This window comes from Chiroxiphia lanceolata, chromosome 6 (assembly GCF_009829145.1).
Source record: "Chiroxiphia lanceolata isolate bChiLan1 chromosome 6, bChiLan1.pri, whole genome shotgun sequence".
NCBI lineage: Eukaryota > Metazoa > Chordata > Aves > Passeriformes > Pipridae > Chiroxiphia > Chiroxiphia lanceolata.
Window position 1 is genome coordinate 3966291 of NC_045642.1, and position 16889 is coordinate 3983179.

The following is a 16889-nucleotide window of genomic DNA, read 5'->3' on the forward strand; positions in this document are numbered from 1 at the left end:
TTCTGGTACCATGTAGAAGAGCAGCACCTAGTCAAGAAGCTGTTCAGATTCTTATCTTACCTATTAGCAGGGGCAGACACAACAATTACTCCCCCTCCTATCTATCACAACATCTTGGTCTGACAGCCTTCGCCCTCAGCTTTTGTGTAAGGGCATAAATTGTCTACTCTCTTAAAGCAAGAAGTTTTACATGTAGCAGCATTTACCTTGCTGCTTCACCCCCCCACCCCCGAAAAGAGCGTCCAGAGTGAACCTCCCAGGCATCCCATTCGAACATCCCACTGGAGGATTCTCCCATACCTGTACATGAAGGGGGCGACCGTGGCAGTGTTCGGGTGGCTGTATTGCTGCTGGGGATGAGGTAGCTGAACACTCACAGTATTGCTCCCTGTGGTGTGTGTTGTCACGGCAGGCCCGTTCACAGCCTGGCTGCTGCTGCTGCTGTTGAGGCCTCCTACGCCTTTTCCCTCGGAAGAAGCGAGGCTGGACGAGGAGCTGGAATGACGGCTGTCCAGCTGGGACTTCTGATGCGAGAGCCCCGAGCTGGCCTTCCCGCCACGGCTTCTCTCGCCTTCCTTTGCAAGAACGGGGGCACTTGAGGATTTCCCTGTGGTGTTTTTCATTCCTGGTTTTGGTATTCCACTGTGCGAAGGGGCAGAGGCCTCCTTCTTGGCACTGTTCAGCTTTCCTCCTTTAGGGATAAAGCTTGCGATCTTGGAGGACTTTTTTGGCATCTCTGTTGTTGCTAGTGCTGTCTGTTCTTCTTTTGGTTCCTCTTTCAGGTCCAGCTTTTCAGTGATAGATGTTCTCTTTGTAATGTCTTTACTTTTATCCTTTTCTTTCTCTTTCTGTTTCTCCTTCTCCTTCTCATTACCCTTTGGAGAACTCTTCTTATTAGTGAGTGCCCGGCTAAAAGTCCTTTGTGCAATTCCCTTGAGTGCAATTTTGGGACTACTGGACATTGATCCCAAGTTGTTCACATTCTGATTGGCGGCATCAATTTCTTCGCTCTCCTCAAAGCTGAGAAGCATCTCCAGCTTTTCACAACTGTTGTCCCGAGACCCCAGAGCCTCCAGCATCGTCCCTCCTGCTTTGGAACCACCTTTGCTGTTGAAGAGTTTTAATTTTTCAAGCATGGATTTCTGACCGGTGGGAGTTGTTTTGGCGATTTCTGAGGGTGGCTTTGGAGGCTCCACTACCGGCTGCTTTACAGATAACATGGAAGACGTAGCTGTGTGCTTAGCACTGAGGGACTTGCTGCGCCAAGGTTTAATAGCAGAGCTGGGCTGAGGGATGGCTGATGAGTTATTGCAACTAACAGTGCTGCCGCAGCTTTGAACTGAGGATGAGACATTTTCATTCATTCCTGTGGGCTGGGAGGCTGTACTGTCTGCAGGCTCTGAAAAAAACACAAAAAAACAACCCAGAAAAAGAAGACGGTAGTACCTCATATTACAGTTAGCACAAGATTTTTTCTGTAATGAAACATTAGGAATTTTACACTAATAAAATTAAAAAGACATCTATCAGTATTCTCAACATCAGTATGATCTAGAGAAAATAAAAGCCAGTTTTCTTTTCCTACCCAGCAGAAAAGCAATGAGCTCCTACTGTATAATTTACATTTACTTGCTGTTTCAAGAAAAAGAAGAAAAAAAAAGAATCTCTTCCAATTCAAACCAAAATGTGTTTTGCAATGTGTTCTCCCTTATTAAGTCCACAATACGTTTTCATTAGCAAAACACAGCACTATTTTCTAACTAAGGGTTCCCTCTGCTTTTGGTAAAATACTTGTTGTCCAAGTTTGATTCTTAGAAAAACCTCAAACATATAAAAAAAAATGCAGAAGTAAGGAAAAAAGTAAAACTGAAGTCTTTTCAGTTATTGGGGGTGGTAAGATTTTCATACGCAAAAGGTAGAAGAAGACTCCACATACAAAAATAAACCCAATTGTGTCCTTTTGCAATGAACCTAAATTAAGTATTACTGTGTATCTTAATCCAGCTGTAAGAGAAACTTGTGGCAGTAACTGTACAGCCCTCCTCCCGCAGAGAAAACAAATCTTTTTTTTAGTTAGTTCCTCCTAATGTTATTTGTTCTTTTTAAGAAGCTATTCAGAGCTTAAAGAGAGCTTGAAAAATCACACTCACCTACCAGCGGCCACTTCTCCTCTGAAGTTTCTCTCTACTGAGTTTCCTTTCTGGAGATGTTACTCTCTCAATTATCACAAATATGTTTTCTGTTAAACTGCTCATGTTTCCAATTAAGTTTTGTCATCTATGTCTGTTCCCCTGCCCAGCAGCCTGCTGGGGATTAACGGCTCTTACCTATATTTCCCTGCCCTCTTGCACTAAAGTAAACTGTGTACAGAGCTGCATTTTTTTAATTCAAAAATCAACAGCAGTGGAGAGCGTGCGTTCTCGGCAGCAGGAGCCCCTGTGAATCCAGTCTTGTAAATCACGAGCTGCTGCAGCCACATAGGGACTGTTTTCCTTCACTTTCTCAGTGAAGATACGGCTCTGTTAACCTCCCTCCTGTGATCCAAAGCAGATCTACTGAAGATTTAAAGCACATCCATCTTCTTGTCCTAACAAAGAATCAGGTTTCTAAGAGTGTTAGAGACTCCTTAATAATAAACTCAGCCATTTCACATCGTTATGGACAAAGCGGGATAGCAGGAAATAATTATACTTTAAAAAATATTACTGAAGTCAGAAGATTTCCAGGACACTGTTATTAACCAGCAATCATTATATTGGCCAGGTTTGCTAGTCCTTTTCCTATGGCAAACTACCCACATGGAGCTGGAAGGAAGCACAAGCTGGATTACGGACACAGAAAGGAATCATGCTGCTTTTAAGCTTTTGCCAGCCTGCTGGCTCCCAGGGCACTACTCCCAGTTTACTCTAGTACTGAAAGAAAACCAAGCCACCAAATGTCCCAAATGGTAATGCCACCTGGTCCTCTAGTTGCTCTGCTCAAGCCTTCTGAATCCAATCTGATGAGTTAAGGAGAACTGACAAGTGATGGCATAGGAATCATAGAATCCTTAAAGTTGGAAAAGATTTCCAAGATTGAGTCCAACCATTAACCTGGCACTGCCAAGCCCACCACTTAACCCTAAGCATCATATCTACACTATTTTGAGCAATTCCAGGGACAGTTGACTCCACCACTGCAGGAGTCACAGTGACTCCCAGTGTGAGGGGCAGCAGTGACCTGTCATCATAGTGCCCTGACACACACATGAGAGAGGAAGGACGGTGACAACTTCTTCACAAGCTGCTGGCAGTGCTCCTCCCTCTGCTTTCACAAGCTGTGCACCATTGCTCTTTTATTCATTCCTCTTATCCTACACTGCTGCTTTGTTATTATTTTTATTTCCTGAAACCCTCCTACTCATCCCAATCCACTTCCCATTGCCACAGCACACCAGGCTCCTTTTGTACACCCAGAACAAGTGAGCCTTTGTCTCAGTCTGCCTTCCACAGAAGACATCCAGCAATGTAGTGAAAGCTTCATGAAAATCCCAATTGTGCATAATTTACAGTTAGTTTTTATAGATTATTTTTAAGAACAATAATTACACGTTTCAATATTGAGATACTGCTATAGAAACTGGAGATTGGCAGTACTTCCAACACTAAGTTTCTAATCCATATGTGTTCTGACCTCATCGTTCTCAACAAATCCTAAGGCAGCACAAAGTATACTCATGCCCAGAAATCATCAGAGCTGCCTGAGATTCATGAACATGCCTAGGAGGGATTTACAAGCAGGTCCAGGGAGGAACCTGATGTACTAATCAATATGGGCAGGGAAGCCCTTACTTGCTCAGGACTGGGACAATAAATAAGAGTTACAAAAAGCAAATTACCAGTAAGGGATGTAACTACAAAATAGAAGAGCTGGTTGTACACTCGGTTAGTACAACATACGCAGAAGTAAACTCAGCTCGGGGTCTGAGCATGCAGCCACCTGGACAGACTTGGAAAAGAAATCTGCCTTCTTCTCAAACAGGTTCTTCACAACAGTTTACCAGCTCTACAGTGTGAAGTGAATGGAAGTTGTCGGTTCATTTGGGACCTCAGCTTCATCCTAACAGTCCAGGTGAGTGCTTGAGTGCACCGACTTCTGGGCTTGGATCAAGTGAAATGGCTTGTTTTCTAAATCCCAAAGCATTGTTCCAAATTAATTTCCCAATGAAATCCAGAACTTTTCAATTTCTCCTTTTTTCAAATGTTTTCAGGAAATTAATTAATTAATTAATTCTGGTTGGTCACTGACCAAAATAAGCTTTTTTCTGTTCATTTGTTTATAAACAAAACGTTCCTTTGTCCCAGCTCCCCCACATACACCCTCCTGTTTGGAACTGAATTTTGCTTCCGTTGCCAGGAGTGTAGGATGAGTACAATGTAGCTCCATTTGCAGACATGTCAGAGAAATCAGAATTAGGACAATAATACTATGAATGCAACATTACAAAAAAAAAATATATATAGGGACATTAATGTAATTTTCAGAGTCTCTAGTTAGCATTTTCCACAAAGTGAATTCTGGATGCTACACACCTGAAATGAATAAAAAATATTTACAAACTCTTAATATACATGTTAAGCAGCAACACTTCAGGAAGGAAAAGAAGATACTTTTTTACACAACTGCAGTGGATTTTGATTTGTATTTGGGTCAAATACAGTGAAACTGAATATTGAAAATCCTTGCAATATTGTTACCTTGCACCATGCAAAGTTACTGCAAGAAATAAAACACTCTCATGAAAAATTGCCTCAGCTTAAGAAAACTTCAATTTCAAAGATTCTCTATTTCTTTTTTATGAACAAGTCTGCTGGCTCTTTTACTCCTCTGACCAAGCTTGGTAAACGAAAGGAGCTCTGCTGCCAGAATGCAGCTTCAAATGTTGGGTTTCCTAATGAAGCAGTAACAGCAATTCATGGAGAACACATCAGCATGCAAAGGGGAAAGTTTTATTCAGCATAACATAGGCCCTTCTTTCATGAAAAGGAGAGCAGGTTTCATGCATTCAATTAATAAGCTTATTATTTCCCATGTGTTTCTTTGTGAGGGAGATATTTTCTTTCTTCAGCAACTTGCATTAACTAAAACTGACTATAAAAGAAATGTTTTCAAACCCAAGCTACAGGCTACAATAAATAATGATCGCTTTCCTCTTTTCAAGGTCAAATCTTGGCCCAAAATCTATTCTGTTCCTAGCGTTCCTGTTAAAAAAGATGTTGGTGGTCTAGTTCCAATGCCAATACACACTGTAGCATGGGTAAATCTGATTTCAGCTGCTCCTGCAAAGACTGAACTGCATCTGCAAACCTACCCATTTGTGAGGAAAAAAAAAAGAATCTGAAGGCTTATGATTTAATTCTTCCACTGAAGTCTTTGAAAGCTTATTTTATAATAACATCAGGAGAAAATATATGCAATTTCCCATCATTTGTCATGTTCACTCTAAGTAAGTGGACTTTGATTTGCTATAACTGAAAACTTTCAAAAGCCATCATTATAAGCATGAAAGGCAACACACAGACAAAGGATGTTCTCATAGTTACTTCTCCTTAGGAGGGTCAAGAACTTAACAGCATTTTTATCCATTTTCAAATGAACAAACTGCTATTTTTTTTATTTCACAGCTATGGGAAAAATAAGAAGCTCTTAAGAAGAGAAACAGTTCAGCCCATAGATTAGATAACAGATATAATAGCAAATCCACAGCCAGATTCTAATTTAGGAAATAAAAGCAGCTCTGCTCTATGACATTAGAGCATCAGAACTGCAGAAACCACTGTGACAGTTTCATCGTTTCCCGTCTAGAAGAATAAATGGTGAATCTTGACCCTTCCCATCCACCCACCAGACAACTATCCTTAAAAGCACTACAAATAAAGTCCAACAGAGAAAAACTTTTTAGCTGAGTTGTTCTGCTCTTCCGTAATCATTTATCATGCTCAGCAACCCTGGAAGTACGGAAATTCCTGCATTTCTCCAGGAGCTGACTATAAAAATCACAGTCTTTCCATAATCCAAACCACAAGCAGGTAGAGCAGAACATTCCCAAAAGGAGTAACCTGGCACACAGTCCTTCCTCAAAATAAGCACAACCCTTCTGGCCCACAGGAGTTTCCATTTCAATTTTAACACTGAGGACAGGAGAGAACTACAGCTGGGTGGAAGGGGCTGATTGAGACAGGGCTCAGGGTGGGCATGGCCTCCACTCACAAGATGACTGAAGCTTTTTGTTCTCTCTTCTATTCTGGATCACAGAAAAAAGCAACAAAAATTATTTTTTTTAAAAGCAGAGCTTGCCAGACAGGGAAATTCCGTATAACCTGAGAAAAGCCTGGATAGAAAACATTTTGCTTTGCTGAGGACCAAAACTTAGAATCATAGAACCACTAAATGGTTTGGGGTGGAAGGAACTTTAGAGATCATCTAGTTCCAACCCCCCTGCCATGGGCAGAGACAACTTCCACTAAAACAGGTTGCTCAGGACCCTTTCTAACTGAGCAGAAATGGTTCCTTCAACTTCTGCCCACTGGTTTTCCCTTTAGGGCTGATTTAATTTATTGTAACACAGGAGAAAAATTACCTTTACTCCATGATATTTTTCTTTCCTTCCATCATATCTACTTCTTCAATCCCACTGTTGGAAACTCCATTGCTTCAACAGCAGTTCCATGTATTCACAGAGATGTGCTGTATCTCTGAAAACCCTCACACCAAAGCCCATGGATATGCCAGAAACTCAACTTGCACATTTCTGTAAAGTCTCCTTCATTCACACAGTGTTCCAGCACATGAAACAACAGTTCTGCTGTCAGCTGGTTCACATCGCCAAAACTCAGCGTTTTTGCTGAGGTGAGGGAAAATAAAACTGGAGCACAGGCAATCCGTTTCTCATTGTCTTGACATAACCAACTAAGACACTTGAATTCCTTGTTGTTTTTGTGTAGTTACTGTAAAATTCAGAATGCTGTCCACATGACTGCCTTAAGAGAGAGGTTGGAGGGACCACATTCTGGTTAGATGATCACAAAAATTATGAAACCAAGTTTACTGTGCCATTCAAAACAAGTTGCACTCTCCACTTAATACTAGACAAATACCATTCTTGTTCATTCCTCTCCATTTCCTTCTCATTATTTGTACAATCTAAACCCCCAAGAGTTCTCACAACAGACTTATTCAAAAGCATTAATGAATTCCAGGCAGGGAGCTGTTACGGAGTCTTTCATTAGATTTTATTCTTAGCTGGAGTGGACAATATGTACACTTGGCAGCCTTGGTCTGACACATCTCTCCTGCAGGTTATATGAAATATGGCATATACAAATTAGTGGTCTGAGAACTGTAGTTAGGGAATATTATCCATTTGACTATTAGTAGTGGCTCCAATCAGGGCTTGGAATGACCATGGAGATGGAGGTAGATTTTTAACAGAGAAGGGACAGGCAGTAGGAAAAATTATATAAGAATGAGCAGACAATATGCCAAGGTAAACTACATTTCAACTCAGAAATATCCCACTCTGCTCAGTGAGAAATCACACGCTGTACACAGCAGAGTGGTGAATAGCAGTGCCCATGATTGCACACCCATGGAGAACACCAATGCACCCTGAAACATGGATAGTCCACGTTCAAACTGAGGAGTTGAACCAAACCATACAGAAACAACATACTTTACCACCATGTACATACACACCTAAAGTTCAACATACATAAATATGCAAAAATCTGTTATATTTTTATATCAAAACCAACTGACAGTCACATACTACTATTTATGGTGGCGCCTTCATTTACTCTCTCTAGTCAATAAAACTACCTTACAATCTGTAGCAGCAGATCTTTGAAACCAGGCCAATGTGCAGATAACAATATGGTATTCATAACAGTAGTGAAGGGTTGGACCATGGCTTTAAGCTCATCTGCCAGCTCAGAAATGGTGGCAGTTCTCTGGTGCCAGTCACAGATTCTTTAGATCCATTTGGTTACGGATGAGGAACAGGCAAAAGACTCAGTAGAGAAGTCACAAATGGAAAAACCAGGGAGGCTGGACGATGCTCTTACCCAAGGAGAAGGGGCTTCTACAGATGTGGAGAAACATGCTGGCACTTGGAGAAGTCTGGGATGTAGCACCACTACTGTTTGCTTTCCTACGATTTAACAGTGAACTTAAGTTTCCACACATCACCCAGCAATAAATTTACAAGAAATTGTAAATATTTATTTTAAAAGGAAACATCTAAGCACTGTAAAGACCATGTGTCCTAGTTAGAACAGCTGGGACCGATTCATCACTGGATGGGTGTAGCCCAAAACTGTGTATTCTATAGCCTTCCATGCCATTTCCCAGAAACTGTTGTCAGTAGAGGCCTGCGAGGTGGGGGGACGTTCCTGTCCTCATGCCCTTTTGTGGAATTCCCTGCTCTGAGGGAAGGACTGAGCACCCTCATACACTTTAATGGAATTCCCCACTCTGAGGGAAGGACTGAGCATCCTTTTATGGAATTCCCCGCTCTGAGGGAAGGACTGAGCATTCCTGCCTGAGCTGGAGAATATATAAACCTGGAGTTTCGGAACCTTTACACCACTCATGGGATCCAGAGGAGGACTGCAGCTCACCGCTCTCAACCAGACTGCAGCTCACCACTCTCAACCGGACTGAGACCACCACCCTCAACTGGACTGCAATCACCACTTTTGACCAGACTGCAACAGCTCTCCCAACAGCAGGTTTTTCCCCTCTCCCTTTACTTTGGGCTCGGGGGGGGAGAGGGGGCAAGGAACACCACTTTGTTTATGCCCCAGGGTGCTGGGTTATACATTTGGGCTTTGTGGGTTAAACCAATTGCTTGTCTGTATAATCATACTTACTGTATTATTTTATTAAATTGTTATTCTGACTTATAATCTCTCTTTTGAGTTGAGTTCATTTCCCCTGCTGGTTAACTTTTAAACCAGCACACCATGCAATGCTGGACCAGCTCTTCAGCTGGTATAAATTAACGTGGTTCCAGCACCTCCAATGCAGCTCCGCAGATGTACACTGGGCAAGAAGCTGCTACTCAAGGTTACATTTTACTTCAAAGCTCAGAATTTTATCTTCATTAACTGTACAGTTAAGAACATGTCTTTGGCTAGGTTTTTTAGTTGTTTGGGTTTTTTTCCCAAAAAAACTTTATTTAAATACATTTTTGGCTTGTTTTATGTATCTCTAAAGCTTACACAACTATGGTAAAGTCCTGTGGTCTTGTAAAGCTCCACTTCAGCCATGATTAAGCCTTCAGCCAGCCTTTGTTTAGCTATAAGAGGACATATTTTCAAATGTCAGATTCAGTCAGTTGAACAGCTGTAAAATTAGGCATGAATATGACTTACTGCATACTCTTATCTTGTCCTATAAACGTGCCACACTGCTTATCTTCTGACAGTCTTTAAGGTGTTTGATGGGCACAAACTCAACATAAATATGTCACTAAAGATTAACTAAGATGAGCCAATCTTTCAAAAAGTATGTTTGATTAGAAAAGTGAAAGGGTGCAAACAGTACCCCAGGATATACTTATATCTCAACGCCCAAAGATGAGTATTTTGTTTGATACTAAAAGCTCTCATGAGGGTCACCTTCTGACATAAGGCAGTAACCTTATGTCTGGGTAATGGAGAGGCATTAATACATTTGGTAAAATATTTCGACTGAGTCAATAAGATTTCATTCACTGGAGATGATTGAAAAGGTTTGTGCTTAGAAAGGAGAAACTAAATGCCTGAACACAAAAGGTTAAACCACTGGCTATGCAAATGGACTGCAGCAAAGAAATAGAAGTTAAAGTAGAATGCAGCTGCATGCTTCATAATGTGACACTAAGGGAAAACAAACATCATTCAGAAATGTATTATGAGTACTATATATGGAGTCAGAGACTTGCAGAATCATAAGACAGAGAACTTAACTATTCCATCCTACTGAGCACTAAATAAGGCATCAGGTAGAGTGCTGTGTCTAGCTCCAGCACCCCTCTAAAAGAGACTGACAGACTGCAAAGAGGCCAGTAGAGACCACAAGGAACCTATGAGAAGAAAGTTGGAATAGTAAAGATGTCTTTCTTATCCTAGAAGAGAAAAGACCGAGGAGAGACATTGTAAGCCTTCAAATACATGAAGACTGTTATAAACAGGACAGAGATCAAGAAAGAGCAAAAACGTGCCTTATTTTTAGCCACACAGAATGATTTTCATATATCTTTTTTTTTAATAGCTACCGGTAAGACCAAATGGATACTTGAAGGGATACACTTTAAAAGATGGTCAAGTCCAGTCATGAGACATTTCAGAACAGACAAGTAAACACCTCTCAGGCACAGATACAGTTGATTTTCCTTCAGAATTGGAGCACAGACTCCACATGTTATTAACAAATGCAAATCTACAAATATATAATGTCAGCTGTAAACTTGGCAAAATTTTAAACATGGATCTTTGTTAAAACAGAGTTAAAACCAGAAGGTATATTTACATTGCAAAGTTATGATTCAACAAAAGAAATTATGAGGTTCCTCAGATTATCTTTCAGATTTCCCCACACTATCTCTCTATATTTTTATTTTTACTTTTGTCACATCAAATTTGTGATCACTGCACTATAATTCAAAGCAAAATAAATCACCCTGAACATTTGGAAAATATCTTCAATGCAAATTATATTAAAAAAACTGGATAGGGTTATGCACTACTTTTTGGTAGTGCATACACAGAAAACACCACCTGCTCTGGTTATGGATTTGTTGAGACTAATTCTGTAAATTTATTTTACCGTCAGTCTGTCTTACAGGAAAAACCCTTGGTCAGTAAAACCAGAGAGCATCTTGAGTGCCAGCAGAGATGAGCAGAGCAGCAGCATCCTAAACACTAAGCAGAATATGATGTTTGCTTCATGTCTGACCTAGATGAAACACTGCTACATTTTTACAGGGTGGGATGACTGACATTTAAGTAATTATTCCATTCTCACATTGTTGTGAAAGTGCAGGCAAACCCGTTTCAGATGTTATAGACTTATACCTCTTTAAAAATATAAAACCTTTTCCAATTTTGCAATACTTTTAATCTTAGTGAATTTTGCACAGTCTTATCAAGTCAACATTTCAAAAGTAAATGTTAGGTTCATTCAACTTCCTACAGAAAGAGAAACTTAATAATAAAACTAAACTCAAGATGGATATAGAACAGGAAAGCAAGTGCTCCAAAAGTCAAATGAAGGAAACTTTTTCTAAATCTATACAGACATGATTTTCAGTCGTGAAGACAGCTATAACTGCCTAAAAAATAAATAAAATAAATAAATAAATATTTAACTTACTGCTACCTGTTGCATGAGCCAACTGTTTCATTCTCTAAAATCGCTTCCCAGCTTTCTGACATTCATACAGTATTCCTCCATAAGGATAGGGATCTTTCAATCTTTCAATCTCAGGAGCTCTGCTTATTTTTGCTAGTCTCTAGTGAACTGTTAAGATCTTCCTCTTGGTTCTGGTTTCCAAAGCCACCTTTGCTCTACTTCTCCCCCACCCTTCTCAACAGCCTCGCAGAGCTGGGCTCAGCATTAGTTGATTGGAACAGTTAGAAACAGTTTCAGTGACGACCTGGCAGTTTGTGCTGGAAGGATGAAAGCCTTTTCAATACCAACTTTAGTGTATCAGAGTCCTCAGTTGGAAATTTCCAGCCTGTAAAGAACAGTGAGATACCAGGCTTAATATTTCACATTTCTGTCCTACCTGTGTGCCACCAGATGTTGCAGTGACTGACTGAACAGAGAGCACTGTGATAATTAACTCTGGGGCTTTGTATGGACTCTCTGTTCTGCAAGATACCCCACACCTGAACACTTCAGGACTATTCAGTCTTTGATTAGTAAAAGATGCAATTAAAAAGGATGAGACTTATTATAACAACTGTTATGTAATCATATATAATCATAGGATCATAGACCGGTTTGGGTTGGAAGGGACCATAAAGATCATCCAGTTCCAACCCCCTTGCCACGAGCAGGGACACCTTCCACTATCCCAGATTGCTCAGAGCCCCATCCAACCTTGCGTTGAACACTTCCAGGGATGGGGCAGCCACAGCCTCTGTGGGCAAGCTGTGACAGGGCCTCGCCACCCCTCACAGTAAATAATTTCTTCCTAATATCTAATCTAAACCTGCCCTCGGTCAGTTTAAAGTCATTGCCCCTTGTCCTGTCACAAGCTCCCCTTTGTAAAAGAGTCTGTCTGTTCAGCCATCCCAGTAACCTTTTGTCAGCACTGAGTCAGCTGGCTCAGTGCCACAGGGATTGAATCCAACATCTCAGCTCCCTGTCATAACTGTCATGATTAACTATTCCTGCACCTGAAGCCATAAAAAGTCTTCTCTTTCCCATTCAGGCTGAATGCTACTATAAATGGGTAAAAAAATATTAAAATGTTAACTCTCTAAGACAAATTTCTATCATGCTTTATAAGTCTCAGAGCTCTTTTTTCATCACTGTTTTGGGGTTTTTTTGCCTTTTTTTGTTTGTTTGTTTGTTTTTTTAATTCTTACACTATTATTCAGCACAAATGCAAAAGCCTGTGTTTTGACTCTGTTTATTATTATTATTTTGCTTGGAATGGAAAAACTGCATGATGTTAAACAGAACATATGGTTTTTCCAGCAAGGAAACTTGTGCAACATCACTTGACCATCTTGTACTTGGTACAGGAGCCAAATCCAGTCATTCAGAACATCAAATATTTAATCTCATTTTATGTGCAGCTACAAAAGAGGACTTGCCCTCCATTTTAGCATGCTTAAATGAAAGATTTTTCATTCAAGAAAACTCTTAGAATCATCTAGGTTTATCTAAAGATAATAGGGCTCAAAGACTTGCAATGAGTAATTCCTGAGCCAAAACTGGAACCTCTGTCTGAACATCAGCTCTGGGCAAACATTAAATTTTGACTCATTATGTCTAATTTAATCTCTTTCAATGGCTAAGCATCCTCATTCTTAAAATTTCCTACATTCTGAGGTCTGAGTTGGGCTCATTTCAGATTCCTAACAAATGGATACTCACATAGTGCCTACTGAGGTAATGAAGAATTGTTGTTACTATAAATGTCACTACCTACAGATTTCTTGTAGGTAATAAGAAAGTTACTTTTGTTTTAGACAGAAAACATAAATTAACCTTTAAAATACCAAACTGCAAAGGAGATTTTCCAAAGGTCTAATTATGCAGTGCTCTTCTCCGTGTTTTATCAGCATCCCTCTTTTTCAAAGAATGCTTCTGAAAATCTTAGCCTTCAAGACACTACCCACAAGAACTCTGAGTTTTGATCTCCTTATGCACATTTCTTGCCTTGCTCCACACGAAGATGAATTTTTTCCTCGCTATTACTGAAGTAGCATTTTTAAATTGAATCTGAGGGTTTGACATAATCCAAATCTGCCACTTTTAAATGACCTGAGTTCAAGACAAGGTCAATATCACACAGAACCAAGCCATGAGAGTGTATTCTCATGTCCTTTTTATATCAATACAGGATTGAATATGAAACATTTGTATCATTAGGAAGAGAAACCTCAATGGTTTAGTTTTAGATTTAGGATTTTCTACTCTCTAAGTAAAAGGACATTTAAAGAAATAAATATGGATTTCATAGTAAAGTTGACATGAAGATACTGATTTAACTTGTAAGAGCTGTTCTTACTAAGGCTCTGACAAGATATGCTGTGGCCTCTGAACTGCACCCTTGAACTTGATGCCATGCCCTCTTGAACTCAATAAATATAACTGCCTACATATAAGGTGCACACATTTTTAGCACACATGTGGCATGTGTAACCATACACCAATTTGCTCAGTGGAGTGGGGGTGACATTTCCTTGCTAACATTCTACTGACAGTAGTCAGTCCTATTTTGATAACACAAAGTCAAAAACTTAGAGGAAAGAAATTCCTTAACTGTCCTTCAAAATACCTTAATATATATCTCCTATTTAACTAGTTTATACTCAATAGAAATTTTGAAGGAAATAATATTTAAAGGTATCATAATGTGGTAATTTTACACCTGCCAGAGCTCAGAGCTGGACTCAAGTAATATTAACCCCTTACTGCTGGTTCCATGCAGGTCTGATCTATGCAAAATTGTCATGGCAATGAGACGCTGTCCTTTGGGAACTGCAGGACCCTGTACTTCCCTTTGTCCCTACGCCACCCAACTGGAACTGTTTTTGCTGTGTCAGCAGGTTAATTATGTCTGCAATGGGTATCACTGAATCACATCCCAACACCCACAGCTTCACAAAACAACACACCACAACTGAGCATCAATATGAAAGGAGAGAAAACATGGAGCATGGAAATAAAAGAGGAATGTAGGACACTTACAAAATATTAAAGATTTTCCAAAGAGCTGGAACTATCTGTCCTGAAGCACACTTCAATTTTGCTTTGCCTTTTTACCCTCCGCCAGAATCCCTTCAATAAATAACTGGTAACTCTTTAATCCATGTCCAGTATGCTTTTAAAATTCCAAGAAACTATGTATGGCCAGTCTTCGCAAACGAAGATTTGGGAAAGGTCTTTACCCTTCGAGCGCAGTGGATTTTTTAGGTGAGACACAGTGTGCGCTGAGCTGAGCCCACCCTTTAATCCTAAGGTTCATCTGCCAGGGCCGAGCAAGCTTGGACAGTGGCAGTGAGGTCCTCAGGACATAGGTTTGTTTAGAGTGACCTTCTCTTAGATGGATGGCCTTACAGGGCTGACAAGCTCCATCTGCCTGGGGGAGTTTCCCTGACTGGGAATCAAACCCGGGCCGCAGCGGTGAGAGTGCTGCATCCTAACCACTAGACCACCAGGGGTCCCCCCAAGAAACTAACCATACATTTAAATAGCAGAAATCACAGAACAGTCTAGGCTGCAGGAAACCTCTGGAGATACTCCTTCCAACCTTCAGCTAAAAGCAGAGCCTTAGAGGAGGTTATCCAGGGCCCCATCAAGGCAAGTCCTGGATACCTTCAGCAAGGGAGATCCCACCCCTCCTCTGGACAATCTTCTCCAATGTTTAATTCTTCTCACAGTGAAGAACTTTATTCCTGTTTCCAGACAGGATTTCACCTAAAGGAATGTGTGCCTCCTGTCCTTGTGAACACACTGACTACTCTTTACATATTAAAAGACAGTGATTAAATATACACTATGTCCCAAGTTAAAAGAGTTTACCCAAAATTTGAAAGAAACAAAATAAAAGGAGCAGAAGAACACAAACTTTTCTTACTGTCCTGCCCATATGGTATATCCACACCTAAAAAACTGAGATATGCAGAACAAAGATTATTGCTGAGTTGGCAGGATCTGGTTTGAGAACACTCTCATGAGACTTGTATCAAGTAAGTTTGCAAGACCAGTGCTATTAACACAGTGCTATTTCACTTGAGTGCCTGAATCTGTACACATATATTCTTGGGTGGTTTTTTTGCTTTTTCTAATACTATAAGAGAAACCTGACATCATTAGCACTGCCTTCTTCACAAATCTGAGTAATAAACATCTCCTTTGATCTCTTTGATGTGAAAATGGCCAAAGTCTGGCAGTGCTTTTTTTTTCTACTGACATTTTTACCTTACATTCAACTCACAGGAAAAGTGTCATTTTTCCCACAGAGTTCTACTGCCCTCTGTAGGATATTTTAAATAAATATTAGGAACAAAATATAGGAAAAAAATAAAGTGTGTAAGCCTGTTGCATTACTGCATCACATCCTAAATGAAATGGAGACGGCATATCAAGTTGATATTTCCTACAGCTTCACAATTTCATTGATTGTATAGACTGAATTCAAATAATAGATAGAATATTTCCTTACGATGTTACCAGACTTTTGAGACTGCAAAATGCAAACTGAGTGCCTGCGGAACAGTGAAGATATGAGGGTCTTCAGAGTCAGTCAAAAATACCCACCATTTTGCCAAGCCGGAGGCTGCTTTCAAAGCACATCTCAAAAGACTCTCCATTGTGTGTAAGCAAAGCACTGAAATAAATTAATGAGAAAATCTAGTGTATCGAAGTCCTTACTGAAGCTGTATGTTTCCATATATTTAAGTTTCATTCTTGATACTACCTAGGACGCAGTTTTGCTCCACCTCTGGATAAAAAAATACATTGATGCAATCTAAATTGCATATGCAAATAAAATATTGGCTATATTTTATTTGGTGATCACATTAGACAATTAGAAGGACATGGTAACTGGGAACCTAAAAATAACTAGTAACTAATAAGTACACAAAGGCATAGAAATGCAATGCTCATCTGCCTCTTTACACTCCTTAGAAATGTTTTTGATAATTTAGATGAGTTCCAGACACCAAAATAAACCATACTTAAAAATGCATGAAGTAAACAAAAGGTATTCTAACATAAGCATAGACTAAGTAACGACAATTCAGAATTGAATTAAAAGGCTCCAGTTGTATGAAGGGATTAGGAAGACATAAAAAAAAATCACAAGCCTAAGTTGCTTTTTTCCCCACAATCCAAAAATGCAATTAAGACCTTAATTGCATTTTTCTTCTAGAAAAGCCCATAACACCAGTTATACACTTAAAAATACCCGGTCTAGAACGTTACTGGAATTATAAATGGCTAATCACTCTGGTAATAAATAAAAAGCCATACCACAACATGTTACCACTTTATAATGTGAGGAATGAGAGTACTGAAATTCCCTATAAGAAGGGAATTTTGCATATAAACTGAGCGGCTAACTCCAAAACGCAAGTATCAGGCCCTACCCTCAAAGAAGGTGCCCATAGGATCAAAGTAGG

General features: G+C 39.9%; 1 protein-coding gene across 1 annotated transcript in view; it reads right to left on the reverse strand.

Moving 5' to 3' along the window:
- NAV2 (neuron navigator 2) overlaps positions 1-16889 on the reverse strand; it is a 216284-nt gene that overhangs the window by 108130 nt on the left and 91265 nt on the right. Inside the window, 1 exon segment of the mRNA XM_032690358.1 lies at positions 301-1399. Coding sequence (XP_032546249.1) covers positions 301-1399 — 1099 coding nt within the window.